We start from the raw sequence: 25,223 nt of genomic DNA on the forward strand, positions 1-25,223 counted from the left end.
TTGTAATGCGTTGCTTTTAGGGAGGGGGGGGGGGGGGGGGGGTGAGTCCTTGTGAGTCAGACAGACTGCATCCTGTGCCAGGGTTGCCCAAGAACACAGAGCTGAGACGTAACATCCCCTTCCTTCCCTAACCTGCCACGTACCACACAGAGGTTGCCTGTACCACTCGTGGCACTCATGCCACAGGTTAGCCATCCCTGTTCTAGCCTTATTAATTTATTATGTTGGTAAAGAGATACTTCATTTTACCTCAGTGGTTATATAGCACAGTCCATGCTAATTTGTAGGATTATGTTCTGGAAAATAAACCACATTTATTTTATTTTTTCTACATATATCAACCATGTTGAGGGGAAGCCAAACTCCACAGTTACATCTAATGCATTTTAATTTAACAGATATTCCTCAATGGAAAATTAAGTCAGGGTTTCTCACAGATTTTTTCCACATTCTTGGCTCAACCCTGATTTTCTAGACACTTTAGGTAGCTGTCTGCTACTCAGTCACCCCAGCAGTTTGGCAGCTAGTTGAGTGCATTTTGCAGTGTATCATAAACCATCATTAACATAGTTTCCATCCTACAATATTTTAGCAACCAACTCCAGGGGAAGAATTTCTAAAATGTGAATTAGCAACATTTTGTCTTGCTTATTTGTCCAAGTATTTCTCAAACAGCATTTCTGACTGTCTTAAAAGTTAGAGGAGGTGAAAGATACCTTTGGAAATATAGGATTTAAGGCCACATCTATAGTTTCCCTGATGAGCTTGGGACTGATGCCAAGAAACAAGTCCCCCACTTGTTTCCACTGGGCACATCTACACGAGACGCTTCATGTGCCTTGGACTAATTGTACTGCACATTAGTACGGCTGGCAAAAACTATGCCATTGGACAGTAGCTTTAATCCAATGCACATTAAGCGTCACACAAAAGCATTCATCTGCATTAATTGTACAGTAGCGCTGATTACGGCGCATTAAGTTAATACCTGTTATAACAGGAACCGAACTGAATGTGCTGAGATTATAGCATATTAATGAACATGTAAACGTGCTCACTGTGCGTGTACCCAAGCTCAACTGACTGCTAAGAGGCCAGAGTACACACCTCCCACCACATCCTGGGTTCTCCAAACTTTTAGACATGGCCACAGAATGCTCCAGTTATGGCCAAACTATTATGGCCTTGCTCCTGCTCCTATTTAAGTCAACTGTTCTTGATCATTAGTGACTTACAAGTACACTGGCTATTAAACGATTCTGAAAAGGAATCAGCAGCTCTGCTTGTGTCAGGTTTAATAAGCAAACAAGATACAAATTTTAAAAAAAGCAGATTCCTATATCAAAAGATCTACAGTATGTTCCTTGTATTTATAAATAAAAATACAAACCAAAGACCGGCTAGCAATGCACAGAAAGTCAAATTCTGAAGTAGCAGTGCAGATTCACAATCTGTGTCGCAGGAGTCTTTAAAGAAAAGCTTTTCAGAAACTGGGAAACTAATTTAGCACCATCTTTTTTTTTTTTTTTTTTTTTTTAAAGTCCTGAAATACATCTTGTTAAAATAAATAAATAAATAAATAAATAAAATCAAAGGTGTGTGGAAGAATCTGAACAGGCAGTTATTCTCAAATAGGCAGAATTGTGTTTCTTCACAAATTTCTTCAGTGTCTGAAACCTTTTCTTCTTGGCTTTGCAGCCCTGGTGTAAAACATATTTATAATATTTGCAATCTAAAACAAAAAATAAACAAGGTTATAAAATCCACTATTTAGCCTGAAAAATAGTTTGAGTGCAAATGATTCCTTGACAGAACACTTCTATTATGCCTTTATTTGTATAGAAGTTGTATACCATCACCCACCCCAGGAAGGATCAATAAAACGTTTAGACTCAGATAGGCCATTCACATATCACCCAAGCTACAAGGACAAACAACATGTGAGCATTTGTACAATCTACATTTTTGTAACATCCATCAGATACCATATTTATACAAATCCAAAAATAGGTTCCCATGAGCCCCACCCCCGGTCAACATAGGGAAAAAAACCAGGGCTAAAGTCAGAACTGAGTGGCTCCCTGCCCTGGGACAGGGTAGCTCATGCAGTCGGGGAGGGGCTTCCAGCAGTAGAAGAGGGGCACAGAGGAAACCCTGTTTGGGGTGGGGGGAACCAAAGCCACCACAGAGGGTAACTGGCAGGGGAAAAGCAGAGGGAGAGGTGGTGGGTGCATAGAAAGCAGAAAGGGGTTAGCCACAGGCATGGAGAGGGGGCAGGGAGTCAGGTAGAGGACAAGTAGCAGGGGGGACAGGCACAGGTTGGGGGGCAAGGGGCAAGGTCTGGCCCCTTATCCCTGCTTTCCCACCGCAGCAGTGGGGAGGAACCAAATTTAAGACTATCCTCCAATAATTAGATTCTATGCATGGAAAATTATAACAATTTTATCATTTTTCATTTATAGAATCTAATTATCGGAGGGTTATTTTAAATTCAAAATCTCTTGGACTTGGGTAAATACAGTATATTAGGACCTACAATTGTAAGAGAGCAACAGAAGAGTTTATTTAGCTGTGCGAAGCAAACATATACACATTTCAGGAAAATCTAATCCTTCATCCAAGAGATGAGCAATTGGAACACTGACCCAGAAGGTAGAAGATCTGGGTTTATTTCCTTTTTCAATTGAAAAAAATTCAAAACCTACATCTCCCACCTTCTAGAAGACTGCCCTAGACTCTTCTGAGTTATGAACACTCTAAGGACCTCCAGCAGAACCAGATTCATTTTGCAGAGAAGTATTAAAAGCTCACTGGGTCAAAGAGAAGCAGTATGACACTACAGTCTAGCTGTTGGGGCATTCACTTGGGAAAGGGAAGTTGTAAAAATCAGTCTTTTCTCCAACGACTGTTGGTGCATTTTCTATAGTGACCATTTAATATAATATATACAAAACACTACTTGAAGCAAAGGCTGGAACTATTGCTAAAGTTAGACCAGCAAGATATGAACCGAATTTCACAAGCAAAATACCTAACACTAGATTTTCTTGTATTCAAGCCTACACAATCAAGCCAGCCTCTTTAAGGTGATGGGAATGAGTTTCTTCCAGGACACAAATCAGAAAACCCCTGCCATTAACATTTGAACCAGAAAATATTTCTCATACACTGAAAAGGAACAATAATTAAAAGTTACCTTTTCCCAATAAGATTCCAGCCAGCAATGCTTTTTCATAAGCAAGTTTTTCATTTTCCTGCCAATTTCTTTTAGCCAAATAGTGGCTGAAGTGAAAGGCTGGCCACCAGTCCTTTCTGGAGTTCCATTCCTCCTTTACCCAGTCAAGATGCTTGTTAGAGCTGGAAAAAGACAAACGAGTTACAGCTAATCTCAAAGAGAGTGGGAAGGCATTAATTTATTTATTTGTTTTTAAAGTTAAATCACACAAGCATTGTTCTCTGTGCTATGAATTTCACACATTTCCAAAAAGAACACCAAAGATATGGCACGTTCATATTACATGTTTGACAGCTGTCAACATCCTGCTGCCTGCAGTTACCCCTTTTGCTTTGCTGGTCATGCCACTTAAGAAAACTCATGATCTAAAGTGCAGCTCAATTGCAGTTACAGTCTGCATGCTGGCACAGCCTACCTGAAATAAGAATGAAATATTTTAATAAGAAGTGCCATTTTCATAGCCCATTGGTTCACTTTAAAAAACTGTGTATTACTACTGAATTTAAATTTGTAAGTTAACAGACACTGAAGTTAAAGGGGATGAATTTAAGTTATATTTCTTCAGCAGTAGTTAATTAGAGCAACTTGTTTGTCAGTGTCTAAGGAAGTGATCTTCCAGTAGAAGTGGGCACCTAATTCATTTTGACATTTTCTGTGGCTGGTTCATAAAAGAAGCCAGCAGGCTAAGATAGTCTTTTTAACAGGTTTCACAAGTCACCAAGACAGCACACTCATGTCTTAAATTATTTCTGGATCAAAACCACACCAAAGCTTCTTATATGCTATGAGACTAGCAAAGTTGACTAATCTCTCAAGAAGAAACTAGTCACCACTAAAAGCTATTTTAACCATTTCTGTGTAGTATCCAAATTTTCCAAAAAAACACTGTAAGTTTACTGGGAATTCTATTTAGTAAGACCTAACCCCAATCCTAAACAACTTGTTATTTAAAAGGTATTTAAGTGGAATTTAAAAATCACCTTTAAAAAACCTACAAAGAATACAAGCTGTATCAAAGGAAGCTGCTGACAAGCTTGGTAAAAATCATGAATAACTGAATTATGTAGGGGTACACCAATAAAGATTTTTTGGGCTGATACTGACGATCAATTACTGACACGTCATACAGGCCAATACCAATCCGATTGCCAATATGCAGCCGGACAGCTTGGAGAATGGCACCTGGAGGCCTCCCACAGTGAGGGAGGGAGTGGGGCTGGGACAGGTGCTGCACAGCTGGGGAGGGGAGGGGCATGGGGCAGAGCCATCAGCTTGTCCAGGGGGCTGGTGGTTCCTGCCACTGTGCTCTCCCCAGGGGAAGCCTAAGAGGCATATGCCCCCCAGGATCTATGTGCAGGGCAAGGGCAGGCTGCCCACTCAGGGCAAGGGCTGCATTAGGCTCTTCCTGGCAGGGGCTGGGCCAGGGCTGCGCTCAGGCCAGGAGACAGTGGTGCTAGGAAGGGAAGCTATATGATCACCCCAAAATTCACCATATCCCCCCCTGTAGCTCCCTTCCCAGTGCTGCTGCCGCCTGCCCCAAATGCAGCCCTGGCCCAGCCCCCTTCAGAAGAGCCTGGCGCAGCCTCTGGCCCCAAGTGTGCAGTGGCAGCCCACCCTCAACCCGTGCACAGATCCAGGGGGCACACGCCCTGCCCCCCTGCCCCATGTCCCTGGGGTGCACGCAGCGGTGGGAGCCACTCCCCTCTCCCCCCACATAGGCTCCACCCCATGCCTCACCCTGGCTGGGCAGCGCCTGCCCCAGGCCCAGCCCCAGCCCCATTCCTTCACTGTGGGGGCCTTGATGTCTCCAAGCCACCCCCCTTCCCCTCCACAGACTCACTGGCCAGATGCTGCTCTTCAAGCTGCCAGGCTGTATTCCTGGTTGTGTGCATGCGTGGGGCATTTGTTAGTGACAGTACCAGCCACATCAGCCAAAAAAAGCCAATTGCCGATAATGTCAACTTTCCTTTCATCAGTGCCAATACAATATGAACTGATGTATCAGTGCACCTCTAGAATTATGTGCCTTGCCCTTGGTAGAGTAGCAAAGACAGTAGAATCACTTTATTTGATTGCTTCCATTCACTACTCTCTTGAAATCTGTTCACCAGTGACCTCTTGGCCAGGGGGCTGAATACCTTGGAGACAGGTCCCTCTGGAGTTGTAGTCAACTGCCCTCTGGGATAGTCAGAGGGAAATGTCTAACCCAACCAACAATCGGCCTATTTAAAAGAATACAATGTTTTACAGGTTTCAAACGCTGCGTCTTTCAGGTGATACCTCTGTAGCCTGCTAGTAGACTATTGTAAATATTTCTTTAAACATTCTTTAAAAAGAAAGGTCCAAAGGCTTGAGGCTAGCTGAGCACAGCCACTGAACCGAGGGTCTGTCTTCTCAATGACAGTTTTGTCAAAGGACAGAAATAAAAGGATGTTTCCACATTGGTCTAGCTGACAACTTTCAATTCCCTTAATTCAACTATAGCAAATGTTAGCAAATGGGGTACTGGACTTACTTCTCCAGGATCTGTTTAATCTGTTCCGCTAAACAACTCCAAGCCTTTACATTTTCCTTCCAGCCAGCAAAATCCAGAACTTCAAAAATAACTTCCAGCCCCAATCGACGTTTTTTATCTTTTTCTGCAAGGAGGAGGAAAAAAAAGAGATCAGTCCTGAATTCACGAGTACAGCAAGCAGCAAGGAAGATCTAATTTGCTGTCATTCCACTGGCCAGTGTGATGCTCTGTTCCTAATTTTAAGCTTAATTCTCCCTCCAACTCCCTCCACAGAAATGTAAGTCCATTAAAAAAAAAAAATCTCCTTGACAGGCCACAAAGTTTTCTTTTAGGACTTTCAGACTAATCCTAGTCAACCAACAATTATGACTGTTTATGCAGAACAACATTTTTCCCTCATAGCCACACCAGCCCTCTGGCTGCAATGTTAATCTTACTTGTGCCATTTAAAAAGAACATGCTATTGAGAAAACTATGTTCTCTTCTTACAGTACATACATATACAACTGCATGTAAATAAATCTTAGCAGAGAGGGAGATCACACAGCCCACTAGCTTGAAAGTGCAAATCTTTCTACTCTGTACCTAGTAAACCCTCATCCCAGTCCCAATGAAGTCAGTGAGTTTCAGCACTGGAGTTCAATAAAATCTTTGACCTTATGGTCCCATCTGCCTGATGACCATCACCTTGTACAGGGTGCACTGTACCCTTAACATCTAGCACTCTACTGCCTCCCTTCAGGTCTAGACTGTCCTTGACAGTGCTCCAAAACTGTGGTGGATTAGGTCCTTGATTTACTTAGCTCAATAAGGAGCAATGTCTTTGCTTTGTTTCTTAATTAGTCATCCTAGGTGTGATGATGAGACAGGAATTCCTTCTTGAGTGCTATGTAATAGCCAGCTGTCAATTTTAAGCAAAACTACTAAGTTACCGGAACAGTAGTTCTGACCAAACTCTGACTGATACAAAATCAGATAAATGGATTTTTCCAAACCTGCCCTTTGTATGACAATAAATGAGACATCTCAGTTTCAAGAGAAAATATAAACAAAGCTGAGGTAGGAACAGGAGGAGGAGGAGGAGAAAAGCAACTTAGAATTAAAAAGCCCTCAACCATCTACCTGCCTGTTGTCATGCATTGCATCTGGGAGAAACAAGTCAAGAAAGAATTTTACTTTAATTGTAAGTGACTTGCGTTAAATTCTGGAGACCATGATCAGGTGGCTTGAAAGGCAAAAGCCATTTTGGAGAAATGTGTATTCTGTTCTCTGATGTGTGCAATACAGACTGTATAAATACAGAGTATAATAAATTAAGTATTCCTGATAAATTAGAGGCCCCTCTACAAAAACAGACACCCAAATTACTAGTCATTATTGAGACCCTGGCCATGGGGCCTGTGTTTTATGACAGTAAGTGCCAGTCAAGTCTCCAGATGTATTTATATTGAATGTCTTAAAGTTTTGAAACATCTCCCTCTAAATCTTCTGTTCTCTTCTGACCCCATAATTAAAAAAAAAAGAAGCAATTAAAAAGAAAAACTACAATTATTGTATTATGAATTATTAAAAAGGAATTATTTAAAAAGGAAGAAGCTAATGCAAGTATTCTACAATGCCTTCACCTTACTTAAATAAAGCTTAAAGAAAGGAAAGGAAAAAGGACATTAAAAGACTTACTTGATTTTTTAAGCATGGTATAAAATTCTAACATTAGTTCATGAGAGGGAACGGTCTTGTGCAAAATCTGAAGAGGAAAAGAGTTTCATTATAGAATTTGAAATATTTATCAAGGAGACGCATACACTTTACAAAGGTTTTTTTAATGTACATATCTAAGTGACTGTGTGCTTTAATTTATTCATATAAAACAAACAGTTAATACTTAGGGACACTTCCTATAATGGTAGTTCAGATAAGCATGGCACCCTCTGCAAGAACAAACCAGAAGCAGTCCAAGGAGAGTCCCAAACACCCTTAAACATAGTGTACTCTTTTGGGAGAAACCTAATTCCACAGACTGGCACAATGGGAGCTGGGTTAAAGTCCCCATTTTCTGCTACCCTTGTCTCTTTGGAGTTTAAGTAAAATAGTTTATGCAAGGGCTGCAGTGGACTTGAAAAGTGCACCTATAGCTAAACACAAAATGCGTTCTTTGTACCTGCCCCTCCTTACGTACACCCAAAAAGGGCAGGCACAACACAGCTGTTAGTATTCATTATTTCCATTTGTTCTGCCCTTCCTTCAAGTCTCCTTAATGCTATAAGCTCCACACAGCTTTTTCCATTAGAACTGTCCAAGTCAGATTTTCTTTAGAACGTGTACTGCAAGATTCATTAACAACCAGTGACCGTGTATTATTGAGCTGACACAACAAATGGAGCCAGGCAGAGGCAAAGCAATATTTTTCTAAAGCCCTGGAGTGAAGACATCTATTAGAACCAAAAGAGGAATTATCCAACGGTCTGGGAGAGAACTCGATGCATTGCCTGCTTATCCAACTGGTGACTTTAAATGGTATATCTTTTGCCTAGCCCATATTCAAATCAGAATATAGAAAAATGTAGTGTTTTGTTTAAAAAAAAAAAAAAAAAAAAACAACCAATGTGTGGAAATAATCCAAGTACTGTACTTCACTGTAATACACAGTACTCACTCTGTTAGCTAATTTCATTGCCCTCAACACCTTGAAAACCTAGTGAACATACATGACTTTCAGAGCATATAACAAAGCACACAGCCACTGGCTACATATAGGACTCGGTAATTTCACTTTACCAAGCCATCACTTAGTTATACGGTGGTTCTACATCACCTGCCTCCTAGGGGCATTATGAATAAGAGGTGGTCACATCATCTAACAGTTAGAGCAAGGAACTGGAAAGAGCAACCTGTTTAGGCTGTAGAAACCAGTCACACTGACCGTGAGCCCTTAAGTTAATTAAGTTCTGGATGAACTCATGGCATTTTACCACAGACAGCAACGGATCCAGGATTTCACCTCTGTGCTTACTTGCCCATCTATAAAATTTGAATATACCCTTTTTAAAATAACTGAGACAATACATTTTTAAACACTAAAGTGCATTGTAAATATTGTGGTATGTATGTTGCATATGCATGCATGTGCAACTACTGGTAAAATTTTCAAGCGATATAAACTGTAAAATATTTCACCTATATATTTAAAGAAAAAAGAGCCTTCCTGGTTACCATATAGTAATTTTTCTCCAATTATGCCACAGAAAAATCTTTCTACTTAGGAAAACTCAGCCCACTGTTCTGCATTTAACTTGTAAAGAGAAGTTAATGTATAAGACTGCTCATTAATCCCAAACTCTTGGATGAAAGGAAAGCTACAATGATATAGTGAAGATGGAGTTGTATTCAAGAATGTTTGGTGCATAAAATTACCATGCATAAAACTAAAGTAGCTGTGGTAAAAAAAAAAAAAATCTGCTTTAATAAGGGTGTTTTGCTGCCATCAGGTGGCTGAAACGATTGTAAGGGTTGATGAGCAAAAAGTTACTGAAAAACAGACAAAGCTAAGGGTTAATCAATTAAATATATAGCCCAAAGAGAATTCAGTTAGCTTAGTGCAGAGAACAACTACCAATGGACAGCATTACCAGGATAGTTTATCATAGCTTAGCCCCACAGTTCAGTGAAAACATAAGACATACGCTAAATACTAGGTAGAGTCATTACTGTCAATATGTGGAAACATAACTACATTTGCCTTCTTTAAAAAGTTAAAACCAAACAACGCATTTTTGCATTTGTGTCCTACAAATCTCTTGTAGACAACCCCTTCCTTAACAACGGGTATAAACTAAAGACTGAAAATAAGAGAATTATCTAGTTTTTTCAGTAAGTTGCGCTGTGAAGCTATCCAGAGGTGTAGACAGTATGTGGACTAAAATAAGGCAGCATACGAGGGTTCATGGTTACAGACTATATGAAATACAGATGGCGGTAGCTCTCAACCAGGGTGTCCCGAGAACCTGCCAGGAATGCTATGACACTGCCACTGCAGGGTGAAACAGCCCTGCGCACCTGTTCTCAGGAGGCATGTTGCACTTGAACTGAGAAGCAGCTGCAGAAGAAAGATGCACTTGCCTGTATTATATTATGCAAGCAGGTGCACTGCTTCTGTTGCAGCCCTTCCTGGTTCAGCTCTGATGTGCCTCCTAAGAACTGAGGGATGTGGGGCAGTTATACCCAGTGGTGGTGGCAGCAGATGCTACTGCCACCAGGGAGAACTGCCTTGCTTTTTAGGAGGCACATGCAAGTGGGAACAGAAGGGGAAGTGGCTGCAGCAAGAGCACAGACAAGCAGCTCACACCACAGAGAGGAAATCAGACTACAGGAATTAGTTCCGTATTTCCACTCTGCCACTTGTTTTGTTGTAAAGAAAGACATTCATTCATTCATTCATAGAATGCAACTTTTTGACAGGCTGCCCTTTTACGCAATCACAACCTAGGGTGCAAAGAGCCATAGAAGTCATCCTCAGGATACCTGGGACCACCTAGATCAGTAGTTCTCAACCTGTTTGGACTCAAAGCACCAGTTCATAACTTGTGAATTGAAGCCTGGTTTCAAAAACCACTGTTCATATTACAATGGGGCCAGGGAGTGGGGATAGGGGACAAGCCTGGCCCTATGCTTATTTACTTAAAGCAGTTTTCTGCTTATCTCCTTGCACCTCGCTTATTGCTTCACATTAGTAGGCACATGTAGACACTACCAGAAATATATTGATTTTGCTTTCCCAACTACTCTGAATTTACAATAGCAGGTACTCTACCATTCAGAAAATAAGTTACATAGTTAAATGTGGGGGTAACCCCCAAGAATGTTAGATAGTACACATAAAAGTAATTTTAAAAGCAGAACTCCTGAAAACCAAATTTGTAACTATGCAGACAGCTTAAATAATTGCAGGCCATGACTGCAGTAGGGTCACAGCATTGGTGTAGTAGTGATGGTCCAGAAAACATGTGAAAAGTAACATTTGTATGAGAATATCTTTTACATGGGAGATGGAGAACAGAAAGCCTGAAGCAGAGACTGCAGTGAATTCTGGGATCAGAGAAGCAGGGGAGCACTGCATGATGGGAAATCTATGCTCCAAATGCTAATCAACCCATGTTCACACACACCCAGCTCAGCATTTATCAGACTAGTTCTAATCTGGATTTACAAAGGACTTCCCCCACCCCTAGACACACACACCTCTAAGTTTAATAGGCATCTCGGGCCGTACATTCCCCGGTCCCACTATGGGAGGCCTATTTAAATTTGATTGACTAAAACTCGGTTGCCGGGTTAGGGAATGCTCAGGCAAGGAGACAGAGTCAGAGCGGGTATGGGCAACATTTGAACAATGATTAAGGGTTCATCACAGCGTCCAGTCTGTTGGAGCCCTAACCACAAGTGTTGTCATGCTTTTCCCAGGACAACTGGTGGAAGTCCTCCTGCCCAAAGGTTATGAACACCCCAATGATTGCCTTAAGTCTGTTAAAAGACTATAGTAAGATCTGGAAAAGTCATGCTAAGCTGAGGCTTGTTCACAACAAGTAAAAATCCAAAACCCTGATGCTGCAAGCTATCTATTGTTTCTGAAGAAACCATGAGATATCCCATCAGTATATCTGCCACCCATAGGAATCTCAAGCTGGCTCCCAAGTATTTGGGTTACTCCCTAATCTTAAGTGTTTCCTGATTATCAATCAGTTTCCTGAGATGGTCCAAACCAGATAACCCCTTGTCAATAGAAAAGACAATGATTTACACTACTGAAGGTGCTTCGAAGCAGCTGAACTGAGGGTATAAAAATCTGTAAGTGTGTGTGCTGCTAGAAGAGGAAAAGGAAGGAAAAGAAGTAGAAGCAGGAGGAAAGAAGGAGAAGAAGAAAACCCCTGTGCTGACACCATCCCCTGTCGTTCTTGGGACGCTGGAAGAACAGATCATCTCTCCCTTCAAGGACTGTGCTACAGACTGTGCCTGTCAGCTTTGCAGCCTGAGTACCGTGGACTAGGTGAGATCCCAGCGTTCTCTGTCTTCTTTCTAGGCATAAACTTCTGAACCTGAACTGTATCAGTTAAGCTTGAGCTAAGTTTCCCCAAATACTTAGTGAAACCAGGGTAGTATTGTCATTGTTGGTGTTTGTTTTTCTTTTGCATGTCTATTACTACTAGTACTATTATATATTTCATATGCTTAGCAATAAATAACTTTTATAGTCAAACTGGTAGTAATTGGATATATTTTTCCTTCTCTGCTTCTCTTTCCTCCCGTGCTCTGCAGCAACGCTTCTTTTACCTATGCTAAAGATCCCTGTGAAGCCCAAATTATTGTGGGGTCTGCTCATCAAGAGGCCAAAGATTGGGACGTGCTGAGTTTGAAACACATAAGGGGATCAGCTTGTACAGGCTGATTGACCCAGTTTGACTCAGACGTGCCCTTATGAACTGGTGTGTGACTGATTTGGTGACTAGAGGAACCCAGCCCCATTGAGACTGAGTCCTGCAAGATAGCTCCATTGGGAGGGGGTGAGGACTTGCAGAAGGGAGATATACAGCTCCGTATAGAAACACAAGTAACACAAGCAGCACATTGACAGAATTACCAAGACCCTAGAAACGTATCCCTTAAATGAGCACACCCCAAAGTAATGGGCAAGTCTGGTAACACTGTGCCCTGGGTGGGATCCAGGCTATGGAGCTCCTTGGTGGGCCAGATCCACAGGCTAATGGTGGCACCTGCACTTGCAGCAATCATGGTAACTTCAGCTGCTAATCATGGAGGACACAGGTAGGCCCTGCTGCTGAGAGCTATATCCACCACAGTCCCAATGCCCTGGATTCTGCAGCAACCACTAGCCACACCCACACATTCCCTGGCCTATTGACAGTGCAGCGGGCTAAAAGGAGCAGCTCCATGGGCCAAGTCTGACTTGCGGACCATATATTTGACACCCTTGTTTTACATAATTGGCTTTATCCATTTCAACTGCCTTTTACTTTCTTTGTAGCTACTTCCGATACCTCTTCTTTGCCGTTTTGCAGGTTTACTGCCCTCTTCCCCTTCTCTAAGCAGCTGCCTTCAAATTACGTAATAGTTAAGCAAAGAACATTGTTTTACCTAGCATTTAGCTTAGCCTAGCCTGTATCGGCTTCTTTCCAGATCTTAGGAAAGACATTTTGTGCCCAAAAGCTTGTCTAACACTTTTCCCAGCTATATAAATGGTACAATAAAAGACACCGCCAGCGGCGCCTTTTTGCAGAGGGTGCACCGCCACGCTCAGCAGGTGCACGTGCACCCGCATTCACGCCCTACGCATTGCCGATGCACTGAATATTGTGACAATGCATTAAAAATTACCATGACATACATTAATTGAAACATCCAGAACTCCTTCCCCAAAACAGCTAAGTGCAGAGATTTCCTGAAAGTGAGTGTAAACACAAATGTAGCTTTAGCTGTAATACGTAGGGGGGCACGGGGGGCAGAATCTAAGGATTTACTGTATTTAGTCAAATCTAATATAAGATGACCCCCCCCAAATAATTAGATTCTATACATGTAAAAATTATAAATGTTATAATTTTCCATATATAGATTATAATTATTGGGGGGTTGTCTTGCATCTCTCCCCTCCACCCCCAACTGCTACAGCAGAGAAAGCAGTCGCTAGGGGGGACTGGGTGGCTGAGGAGTGGGGGTGGAAGGGGGTCAGGGCCCCCTTGCCCTCTGCCTCCCCAGCCTTCCTGCCCTCCTACCACCGGCTTCTCCCCACCCCCAGTTCCCCATATAATCTCTGCCCCTCCCTGCCACTACCCCCAATCTCTGCCCTTTCCCTCCCTCCCCCCAATCTCTGCCCTTCCCCTCCTACCACTCCCCATAGTCTCTGCCCACCCCCCAGCTCCCCATATAGTCTCTGCCCCTTCCCCTCTCCAACCCCCACCCCCTCCATACACACACATTTAGTGTCAGATGCTGCCTGGACTTTGTTTCCTCCTAAAACACAGCATGTGAAAGAGCAGCCCTGATACGCCATGTGACAGTGTCCATGCTGCTGACTGGCCAGGCAGGCAATAGGAGTTTCCATGTTCTCTGTGCCTGGGAGGGAACCCAGCCCAAGCCAGAGCTGAGTTGTGCCTGACAGTAAGGGGAGGAGGTGACTGCTGTGGGTCTGACTCTGGCCCCAGTGTAGGCTCAGAGCCAGAGTTGTAGTGCCCTCCCCACATGCTTTGTATGCAAAGTTGAAAACTAGGGGCTTTTTCCTCCATGCTGATTGGGAGGAAACCTCATCTTGGATTTGAGTAAGTATGGTATTTTAAAATGTTCACATGATTTGCCAAGTGATATGAGGAGGTGATAAAGTTGGTTTACAATATGTTGACTGTAGAAACTTATCCTCCTATCCAAAATCAAGTTAATGTTTAAACATGATGTGTAACAGCTGAAACAGGTCATTAGTGTAGAACACAAACCTTTAAAAACATTTTTTTTTAAATTTATAGTCTTCTAATTCAGCCACCAAATTTAACAAATTTAAGTTGCCTTAATCACTTACCTTGAGAACAGATACCAGTGATTTTTTGGATTCGCCCCGTCTCTTTAGGAAATGATAGAGGTAAGCATGAGCATTGGGATTGGGAGGAAACTTGGAGTTGTAGGCATATTCAGTTAAGACTTCCCGGGCTTCATCATAATCTCCATAAAATTCCAACAGCTATGGAAACAATGAGATGATAATATTGCTGGTGTTTAACAAATAAATAATCAAATATTTACAATTCAGGAACAAGGCTGAACCTGCCACCAAATTCTCAGCTATGGAGTCCTGCAGAGGACATATGCTGGCAGCAGGGAGGATGGGGGGAGGGGACAATGGGGATTTAGTGGCAGTTGTGTTAATTCAGGGGTTTTCAACCTTTCTTAACAACTGTGCCCCTTCTGTCTCAAAGTTTCAGCTCAGGTACCCCTTTATATTAAAATTATTTGTGGGGGGGGCTGAGCAGACATGAGTGCATGTACAGCCCACTCCCCCAGCAGGTAAGTCTATGGGGGAAGGGAAAGGGCTGTGGGGGCGGCGGGGCACAGATTGAGGCCCCCAGGGTGAGGGAAGGAGTGGGGCACAGATAGGGACAGGGGCTGAGTCATGGGACAGTTGGAGCCCAGGTGGCTTATCTAGGGGCATGGTGAGGGGGGGGGGGGGCCCCCCCCTCCCCTGCCCGGCACACCCCTGTGGAGGCCTGCGGGGCATGTGCTGCCCCCTCCCGCCCCCCCCAGATCTGTGCATGGGGTGGAGATGGCTGCCACAGCGCGCTGGGTTTTGCATGCCGCTGCAGCCACCCTGGGAGCAGTGTGAAGGCATCTGCGTTCCACTGCCAGGTGGGCACGGGGTACAGCACAGCCCAGTGGCAGCAAGCACATGGTGTTGTACTGTTCCTGGGGCAGCTGCAGCAGTGTGCAAAGCCCAGCGCACAGCGGCAACAACCTCTGCCCCCCCAATGTGTGTGTGGGGCATGTGCCCACCACTATGATCTTTTTAAGTACCCCTAGGGGTACACATATCCCTGGCTGACAACCACTGTGTTAATCTACATGTCCTGCTAGGTCCAGATCTGCCCCACAAACAGCCTTGCAGCCCATGGGTGCACATGAGTCTGATATCTGTCTTAAACTTTAAGACCTGTAAATAGAAGAGGGACTTTGAGGAATTCCATACTTGTTTCCCAACATTAGTATTTATGAAAGTTCTTAACAACCATAATAACTGATGTCCTCTATAATGAAAGTATAAAAAGTGAAGCTGCAAACTTCCTTGTGAAGAGGCCATCTCCAAGTATAAATTCTGTTTGCTTCCAAACCACCCTACCCTCGGATGTTTTTGTATCTCTTAAAGTCTCAGTTCAAATCCTACTAGAATCAACAAATAAGAATTGGAGTATTTTGTTAATCAATGGAATAGGGCCCAAAGAAAACTGAGGAAAAACATAGTGAAGCATTTTAAAATTTATGATGCACCAAATTCTTGATGATTTTGCAGTAAACAATACTGTGTACGCAGCATCGTCAGGTATTTTCTGACTAAAGCACAAATATGTTAGCATGTTTCTGTACAAAGTCTAATATCCATTAATAGTGCTGCTGTTACATGCAATTTACTTCCTGCTATATACAGGGAAATATTAATATGCAGAAATCATTAAAAGACCACTGAAAATACTTTAAACAGGCAACTCAATATTAACATATTAAAAAGTTGCTGTTACTGTTCCAGGATTTCTTTTCAATGAACAGGACTGCTCTGCCTCCCTAGGTTAGTCCTCCTAATGAGATTCCAGAAGTAGGTAAAATACCACAGGGCAGGCTAGCAACCTCCATTTATAATAAGTGAAACATTCTAAGAGACATATGTTAAGGTTACGTCTGTATTAAAGTTTGTAAGCAGAAAAGAGACTTTGAGGAATCCCATTTTTTTTCCCCGATGCAGGGATCCATTACAGCATGGATCAGCAACCTATGGCCCATGGGTTGGATCCAGCCTGCAGAACCTTTGGAGCTGTCCTGCAGAAATAGGACTTTGGTGGCATTTGGCAGAAGGAGACCCTCTCCCTGTACTGCCAGGGAGAAAAATTATGGCAGCAGTAAGGTCTTAGTGTCTGCCCACCTCCAACCTGAAGTAGGTCATTCCAGCCCATGGCCAGAAAAGGGTGCCTACCCTCTGACAATTAAAAGGGGATTGTTCCATTTCTGCATGCAGATGGGGGAGCAGAAATCAAGTCATGCTCTTAATTCCTGTGTCATTATCATAAACAAAGATTGTACAATCTGTTCATCAAATGAAATTAAATGATCCTGTGCATGCACTTTACATTGGCCCTACATTGCGATGGAAAGTGTAATTGATTAAACTAATTTTCACAAGTAGAGGAGACCAGAAAACACTATTATCACTTAGTACATTTTTATAAAAATCTACTCTAATTACAACAGAACTTCAAATAGTCAAATACCAGAATATATTTTTCTCTGATATACCAAAGGCAACTATTTAAGAATACACGTGTAAATGTGCTCTTACATCCACATAGGACACCACGAAAGGATCCCAAACTCCAGGTATTTTAATTATCTCCTTAAGATTCACTGCTGCTTGCCGAAAAAAGTTGTGCATTTCTTGTTCAGAGGAGTCTGTAAAATTTTCTTCATCTGCCAAAAGATAAAAATTAGTTGTATTTTGTCAGTTAAATGGGGCACTGATAGAGTAGTACATGTAAGAGGCAGTCTCATGAAGGCAGGACAAAGACAGCTAACTTCAAAAGATAAGTCAAGTGCAAGTTCCTCAATGGCAGAGGTTGCAGATCAGCGAGAACAAAGGATGAAAGGGAAGTTGTTTATCTGTAGAAACAGTGTGGATGGGGAAAAATACTAAACACTCACATAACTTAGCTCAAGATAATTATATCTTAACTGAAAAATGACAACCATCTTACCTCATTTCCTTCATCCACCAATTGATAAATGAATCACTAGAGAATGAGCTAAATACATTATTTTGCACTGACTGTGGAGATTAGAAATGGTTTCCGTTTTTGGTGTTCTACATGGGAATTAACAAGTTAATTAATTTAGGTCTGAATCTTGATTTATGTAGTCAATAAATTATGAACAATTTATTTAAGAGCTCTTTATTTTGTTAGTGCAGAGAGGGGAAATAAAAATAAATGGAGATCCATCTATGAAGAACAAAGCTAGTCATATCAAGTTGCTATAGGTATGGAACTCAAAATTAAGAATTTACAATAAAACCACATGGGGAAGGCAGCTGACTTAAAGAAGAGACTATACACTCATGCCCATTTTCTAGGCAGAATTTGCCTGAGTAATCATTCTTCATTAGGACCTTAGAAATTCCTACCTATGCCAACTTACTTGCTTGGAGCGTATGTCATGCCTACTTCTAAGGGTACCCAAGAACTTGAAACAGGTACTTTTGTGTTGCACGATGGTAAAAGTCTAAACAAGCAATATTGCATTTTGTGCACAAAAAAGTTGTCATTGATAATATGATAATTTCCACTAAGGTAAAACTCTGAATCAGGGATGTCAGAGGAATTACAGTATGTCAGCCTCTTAAGGTAGTTTGACAATTTGTTTTAAATGGCTTTTTTAAATAAGGACAGCTCCTAAATTTGGTTTACATCATTTTTCTATTAATATTGCTTAAATTACATATAATTTTCTTGCAGAAGTTTAAATAAAAGCCACAAGTGACCTTTTACATTCTATATCTAACAGGATCCCAGGGCAACTCTCCACCTCCCCCCCATCCCCATCATCCTCAAGGGAAAGGAGTTCCAGAGTCCGATTTGCTACTGAATGGTATTCAGTGTCTCCATGCTCCCACACTCATTTAAATCTAGGAAGTCTGTCTGGATGTCTCAACTAATCTCAATTCACATAGCAGTACATAACAAGTTGTCTCTCAAAGAGCCAAGACACAAGCAGCAATGCATTTTGTAGATCAGAGTCAACATAAGTGTTTCTCTCAGAAGCAGAAAGACCCAGGACAGCTAACCAAAAATAGGTGGAAGGTGCTCTCAGCAGATGACTCCACAAGCATACTGGCAGACAAGCAGAGTGCCCAAGCTGAAGATAGTGAGTAGTCTTCACGAACAGCTGCATGGGGAGTATATTTAAAGTAGTCCTGGCTGGAGATCTTGGGTATGGACTTCTCACAGGTATTCTTGCCTTTAAAGAAGGCAAATACCTGCCCCAAGCACAGATACTTTTGGTTAAACTGGCACCCTGCATAATTCTATTAATTGCCATAGATCCAAAACCACCTCCAACCACTAGCGGATAAACTCTCTTGATCAAAAGAAAAAGATGCATCCTTGTTATAAAACTCTCTACATTAAAGCAGCAGAAACTAAAATGAAACTAACCATCTTGCTCCGTTTGAAAATACAATGTTAGCTATACACTATGAAAGCAAAGAGGACGTACTGTCTGGGGTCAACATAACTATGACAGAATCTTCTATATTCTGATGCTTTTGCAACCTGAAGAATCTTACTTTTTCCTCACCCCACTTTGTAAGAGATGGTAAAAAGGCATTCTACATGAATAGAAAGCACCAGTCACTTATGGTAAAAGAAGGACCTTTCAAAGAGTACTGATTTTTCACTCTAAGGTCACAGGAAAGTACAATCTCAACCGGAACGTCAGAAGTTGGTGATTATTCTTTGGGATCATTTTTGCCCAACTCATCTTCAGACATTAATAATCTAGATTGGTTGATGCTTGTAATATCTACCCTAAATCAGTGGTATTCAACCTTTTTTTACATTTGTGAATCCCTAAAAAATTTTGAACAGAGGAGCAGACCCCTTTGGAAATTTCAAATGGAGGTGCAGACTGCTTTGAATGGCTAAGTGTGGGTATTCACATACTTCTGACTGATCAAAATCATCTTTTGTGGACCCTTTAGACATTGTCCACAGACCCCTAGCAGTCTGCAGACTACACGTTGAAAACCACTGTCCTAGATCTAAAGCCAGAGTGAAATGGGTCAAGGAACTCAGAATGAAGTAGCACCATCTCTCTCAGGCTTCCCCTAACATTGGAGATAAGGCAATAACTGGAAAGGGCAGTAGTATCGCAAAAGAATCTTCATCAAGGGCCTCAGGCACCATTAATCTGAAGTAGACAAGCATTAATCTTTAAAAAAAAACAAAAAACAAAAACCCACACCACAAAAAAAACCCACAAAAAAAAACCAAAAACTAACCTAGGAACTTTCCCTCATCAGCAGAAGTGTCCCATGATCAGGTTAGCAACTGAAGCTCTGAAACACCTCAGTATGTAATACTGGCTTGAACCTTTTGGACTTTGCTTTGCCATCATAAATCTGACCCAAATAAGATCAGGCTAATCATACAGTAGACAGAAAATTCCACCTGAACAGTAGATTTCTCTCACTGAGAAGGCAACCAATTGTCTTTATTATCCAGGACAATTGTTTTAGGAATATGAAGACTCAGTAGCAGAAAACTCTTCTTAAAAAAAAAACAACCAAACTTTGTGGCATGACTTATTTTTTGTATTTCTTGAGAACTTTGTGCTGCACGTGATCAGATGGAGTGCAGCTACTACTTTTCTAGCTCGTCCGTCTTTCTATAATCATTTGCAAATCACAGTGGCCTGTGAAACTAGGCAAATTGAAATGTACAGAGTAGTCAAAGAAAACAGCATTGGTACTCACCAAGCTCTAACATGGCTTTTCTCTTCTTAGACCAGTTATAGTAGTCCAGGAGACCCTTGTAAGCTTGAATGAGTTTCAGCTCATCATTCTGAGCAGCAGTTTGTTCTCCATACCTCCAGCTTTCTGCCAGGGTAAGGTTTTGGTAGGCTTCATCTATCAATCCATTACACAGGAGATAAAAGATGTGTTCTAAACAAACCTATGACAAAGAGGAAAGAAAAAAAAACCAGGCTCCTAAATAATGCCCATCACATCTTACAAAACAGCAGATTTTCCTGACAACATACGTTTTTTATTTTATTTTTTTGCTACATCTGAACAGAAGAGCAAGATTAATGGCCATATAAAACATTCTGCATAAATTTTAATTTGAACTATTATCAAAAGAGAAAAAAAAAAAAAGTAGAAATGCATTTTGCATAGATTATTTCATTCAACAGGTTTCTCCTCAGAAAACAGGGGAGATAGCTACAACAGTAAGAGGGAAGAAGTAGTGAACAGCTAAATGGATGTTTTTTGTCTTGGTCCGAATCACAGATGTTGCAAAGAGATATAACCCAGACCTCCTTTACCCTGATAATAAAGATGGGGGACTGTCAGAGATGGAATAAAAAAAGTGCTGAAACAAACTGATAATTTCCAAAGCAGTAAGTCACCAGGCACAGCTGATATATATCCAAGAGTCCCAAAAGAGGCTTAAGTTCTTTAAAGGCTTTAAAAAAAACCAACAAAATTACTCCAGTAACCCTTTCAACTGTACCTGGTAAAATGGCAGATAATCACGTATATCAGGTGATTTGTTCTATTTTTAATTGTAATAAAAAAGGGTTCAACTGACATGGGAGCAGCATAAGAAAAAAAAAAAAAAAAAAAAAAAATCACAGCTCTGAAACCTGAGGATTTTAACATATTGAGAAGGTAGTTAGCAAAAGGGGTACTAAATGAAAGCGTATCTAAGCTTTCAAAAGGTCTCTAACAAGGCTCCTTACAAGAGAGACAATTAATTACATAGGAGGAGAAGCAAAACATCATTGTGGATCAAAAGAAAGATTAGAAGATAGAAAGCAGAGAACAGGATTAAAGAATCTATTTCCACTATGGCAAAAGGAGAACATGATGTCATGACATTCTACACCAAGTTTATAGTTTAAACTATTTTAGTGACTTAAAAAGTAGGAAAGCAGCATGGCAGAAAAGTCTGACAGTTGGGATTACAACAGACTATGAAGAAGTACAGATATGATGGAAGTGTGGATAACTAAAGTTAACATGTGCTGGAAAGGAAAATTAAATTATACTCATAAACCCAAATTCATTCTATCAACTCAGAAAAAGGACCTGGGTATCACTATGGACAGAGCAACTGCAATGAAAAAGGGCAAATGATGCCAAGTCTATAAAGAATGGGGTGCAGAATATTATGGAAACTGTAATGCCCTTATATTAACAGTACCATCTCTGCTAGTAGTGTAATCAAGACTACTATCTCCATTACGGATATCATCATTAAAAATTGGTGGTAACCCCTATACATAAGTTTTCAAACATAAGCATAATTTAAGTCAATAATGCCCCTTTAAGCTTGTCCTCACCTTTAAATAATATTTTACTCCTAAATTTTTCATCCGCTCAGTAAAGTAGTTGAGCTCTTCTATGTTGCTCTTGGAATGATGAAGCAGAATTTCAGTTCCTATTCTCCAAATCGCCTGCAAAGTAACTACACATTTCAGAAACATAGCTTCTATGCACCACAACCGAAGTAGTACTAGTCTCTGATCACTAAATTACTACTACGATTCCTTTCTGTGTTCTATCAGAAATGGACATACTTCTTTTAGTGAAAAACGAACATGCAAATTTTACTTATCAGCAAATTAATATCATCTACACATGGTATATGGTTTAACAAAAACAAAAATTAACATTCATGGAAGTTCCCTAAGCAGGCATAAAGGTTTGGTTTTTTTTAGCAACATATACAGAAATCATATTTTGTAAGCAAAGCTAAAATATGTCTCCTCCTGCTTGAAAACAGTTCAAGGAAGAAAAAGAAAAAATTAAAAAAAAAAAGCAGTTTTCCTTTGATATTTTCCCTCTAGAATGCAAGGTAGAGGTAGCTCATGTTACTTTAATACAAAAGAGATTTTTTTCCCCTCTGCATCTCTCAAATTTTGAAAACAGAAGACCTCCCCATCAAGAAGACGTCTCTGATCAAAGTCTGTCTACAGGACTAGATCCAAAATTGTAACAGGCTATAGAATGCAAAGGCTCCATATTTCAGGGATGTACTTGGTAGCCGTGTTGGTCTGAGACCAGACATACAAAAAACCAGAACTTGCAGAAAGCTCCCAAAAGCTTGCAGAAAAGGACAATTTCCTTGCAATTTCCTAGTTGGTCTAATAAAAGGTATTATTTTGGAACCAAGAGTTCTAGTTTTTTTTGCAAGGCTCCATGTGGCACTTTTTAAAGAAAATGCTGCTTCAATACCTGTATCATTGATTCAGATACTTATATGAAGCAACTAGAGAGAAGGCTCATAAGGTTCTAGAGAAAGCCAATAGGGAATTAAAAAAAAAAAAAAAAAAAAAAAAGGATTCCAAACTTCAAATGGATTCTGACATGGGACACCAATGGCAAATGTATTCTCATTGGACAGTCAGTTTAGAAAAAAAAAAAAGCATATGTATTAATTATGCACGTTACCTGCAAGATTCATGAGAATTAATTCATACTTGAACCAAATTGTCATCTCCTTTGCCATGGGTCCAAACAAACCATTTGTGCAAGGAGCTCAGAGCCCAGCTTTCCACGGCACTCAGCAGCAGCACTTCAGTGGGTTCAACAGGACCCCAGAAGTTCTGGAAATCAGGCCACTTTAGAACATAAGAGGTGGTAATACTTTGTCATCCACTAAATTAAGATGTCAAATAGTGGCTTCAGAGCAGATTGTTCCAAATGCAGTCAATCAGCCCATGAAATTCACAGATACATTAGCCTGCAGGGCATAGGCTGCTAATCCCCAGTCTGGACGATGCCTGCAGACACTGGAGAGGCACCTCCCCTCTGCTGCCACAGGGAACAGTGCCAGTGCTGGTTGGGTCCTAGTAGCCACTCATCCACCTGCCTGCCTCTGACTCCAACTGGGCCAATCCAGCCCAAAGCCTTAAAAGGCTGCTGCTACATTAGACAACTCCCCTGCTCCCAAGCTGCTCCACATTACCTGAATAAAACCCCTTAACTGCTAGCAACTACGGGGTCTAGTTTTGTGTGGTCTGCTACCCGATACTTGTGCAACAGAACTGTGGTTGCTTATATGCAGGGTGCAGTTTTGTGCCCCCTCTGCCAGGGACATCCATGAGTTGTCCTGAACTGCTAAACTTTGTTCTATATCTCTACTGTTTTATATGCTAGAGGTTTGTTTTCCAAACTTATCGGTTGGTATGGATACCTAGAGAGTAACCAAAAGAGCACACACCAACTGCTGAAGCTTCCTTAGCCTGACGAAGGGTTTTTGAACCCGAAAGCTTGCTTAATAACTATTCTCCAACCATTTGGGTTGGTCTAATAAAAGATATCAAATTCACCCAAGGAACCTTGTCTGCCTATGTCCTTAGACCAACACAGCTACAACCTAAACCCCAAAACCTCTCTAATGCACACATGTTCTTGTAAAGCTTTGAGGTTTCTTTTTAACAAATAAGACATAAGTATGGATCATGAACTACTTCAAATGCCCTTTTAAATTATTTCCATCAACAGCAAGTGAATTCTGGTAACAGCCTCTTTTTATCTTACCTCTGGAGCAGTTTTCCGTTTACTCACTGTACTTGTTTCCAATATCTCCAAGTAGCTAATCATGAACTCTGCAGCCCTCTGCCACTGGTTCTGCAACAGGGCATCTTGAATGTAGTTTAAACAAGCTTCCTTCGTTTTCTGAAATTCTGTTTCCTTTGGACCCCTAGTTACTAAAAAAAAAAAAAAAAATAGGATTAACAAATAAGAGAGGGTAACAATGTAACTATCACTTTACTACCTTTAGCTTTGTCCAGGGCAAACTCTGCCAAAGGAGGTGAAAAAGACAGAAACCATGCTTCAAAATGCAACTTCAAATATTTCCTAAAATACAGTGGATTTCTCCTCTGAGCCCATCTCCTCTCTTATTTAAGGTCTACATTGCAAGATATTGCACTATGATCACCTAGAAACCTCAACCAAGAGTAGAACTCCTTTCAGCTAAGCAGTGCTCACCTGAAGAATTGAAAATGCAAGTAGCTGGTACAAACAAATTAAAAACTCTTATTTAAGCAGATTGTAAACTGAAGCAGAGATGGGGAGAATTTGTTCCTATACTATGACTAAGCTTGAAGAAAACTTGCAGCTTCCCTACGCGAGGGCTCCAAGAGGCTGGTTAGGCCCCTGCCCAAACCGGATCGTTGTTGCTGCAGCCCATATAGAACCTGTGGCAGTTAAAGTCTGAATGGTGTGCCTCCTGAATGCACCAATGTTTTCTGATGAAGAAGCGCAAAACTGATAGACCCACGTAGTAGAGTTTGTTCCTCCTCCTACACTGTGAGCTCTACATATGAAACTATTAAAGGACCACGGCTAAACAGGACAGATTTCCCACATGAACTGCATAACCACAGCGTATTGTGGTCTATAGTTGTATTCAAAGACTGTGTTTTCATCTGCTTTGAAATAACAGACCAGTCTCATGTGCCAGAGCCAACACATCCCCCAGACCAGCTCTGTGCAGTGTGCACCAACTCCATGGGCGACTGGTGCCTCCCGATACTAGGGGGGCACCAGCAGCCAACTGCTGACTAGGGGAGGAGGGGGTCCCCAGCATGTGCTAGCGCCAGCTCTATCAAGTCCCTAGGTCTTGAACCAGCCCCATGTTCATGTGTGGAGCCAGTCTGGTGCACAGGGCCAGTCCGAGATGAGCGCTGAATGCAGTACGCATGTCGGACCGGCCCAGTGTTTTGGATCCAGAGCAGCAGAAGTGCCACATGCAATGCATGCCAGACCAGCTCCATGCACGCAGCAATGTCCAGACAACATGTGCTGCACACAGAGCTGACCTGAGCAGAGCTGACCAGGGCAAATCAGCCCATGCGGGGCTGCGCCCCCACTCTGATTCCCCTGGACCTGAAAAAGCATTTTGGGGGGGGGGGGGGGGGGGGGGG

At 41.6% G+C, this 25,223-nt stretch overlaps 1 protein-coding gene across 4 annotated transcripts in view; it reads right to left on the reverse strand.

Moving 5' to 3' along the window:
* The window catches only part of LOC102379291 (HHIP-like protein 2), a 59,602-nt gene that overhangs the window by 27,658 nt on the left and 6,721 nt on the right, over nucleotides 1-25,223 (reverse strand). For 2 of the 4 annotated variants that reach the window (XM_025210643.1, XM_025210644.1), the window contains 8 exons: nucleotides 23,833-24,002; nucleotides 21,630-21,743; nucleotides 20,038-20,236; nucleotides 16,852-16,979; nucleotides 14,335-14,493; nucleotides 7,431-7,497; nucleotides 5,751-5,874; nucleotides 3,197-3,357 (listed from right to left, as the gene is read on the reverse strand). In XM_025210643.1, coding sequence (XP_025066428.1) covers nucleotides 3,197-3,357; nucleotides 5,751-5,874; nucleotides 7,431-7,497; nucleotides 14,335-14,493; nucleotides 16,852-16,979; nucleotides 20,038-20,236; nucleotides 21,630-21,743; nucleotides 23,833-24,002 — 1,122 coding nt within the window. Of the gene's footprint in view, nucleotides 1-86; nucleotides 1,733-3,196; nucleotides 3,358-3,518; nucleotides 3,651-5,750; nucleotides 5,875-7,430; nucleotides 7,498-14,334; nucleotides 14,494-16,851; nucleotides 16,980-20,037; nucleotides 20,237-21,629; nucleotides 21,744-23,832; nucleotides 24,003-25,223 lie in introns of those variants that run through there. The other 2 variants (XM_014522508.2, XM_006029188.2) reach the window with 2 other exon arrangements.

Source organism: Alligator sinensis, unplaced genomic scaffold, assembly GCF_000455745.1.
Source record: "Alligator sinensis unplaced genomic scaffold, ASM45574v1 scaffold266_1, whole genome shotgun sequence".
In the NCBI taxonomy this organism is placed as follows: Eukaryota; Metazoa; Chordata; order Crocodylia; family Alligatoridae; genus Alligator; species Alligator sinensis.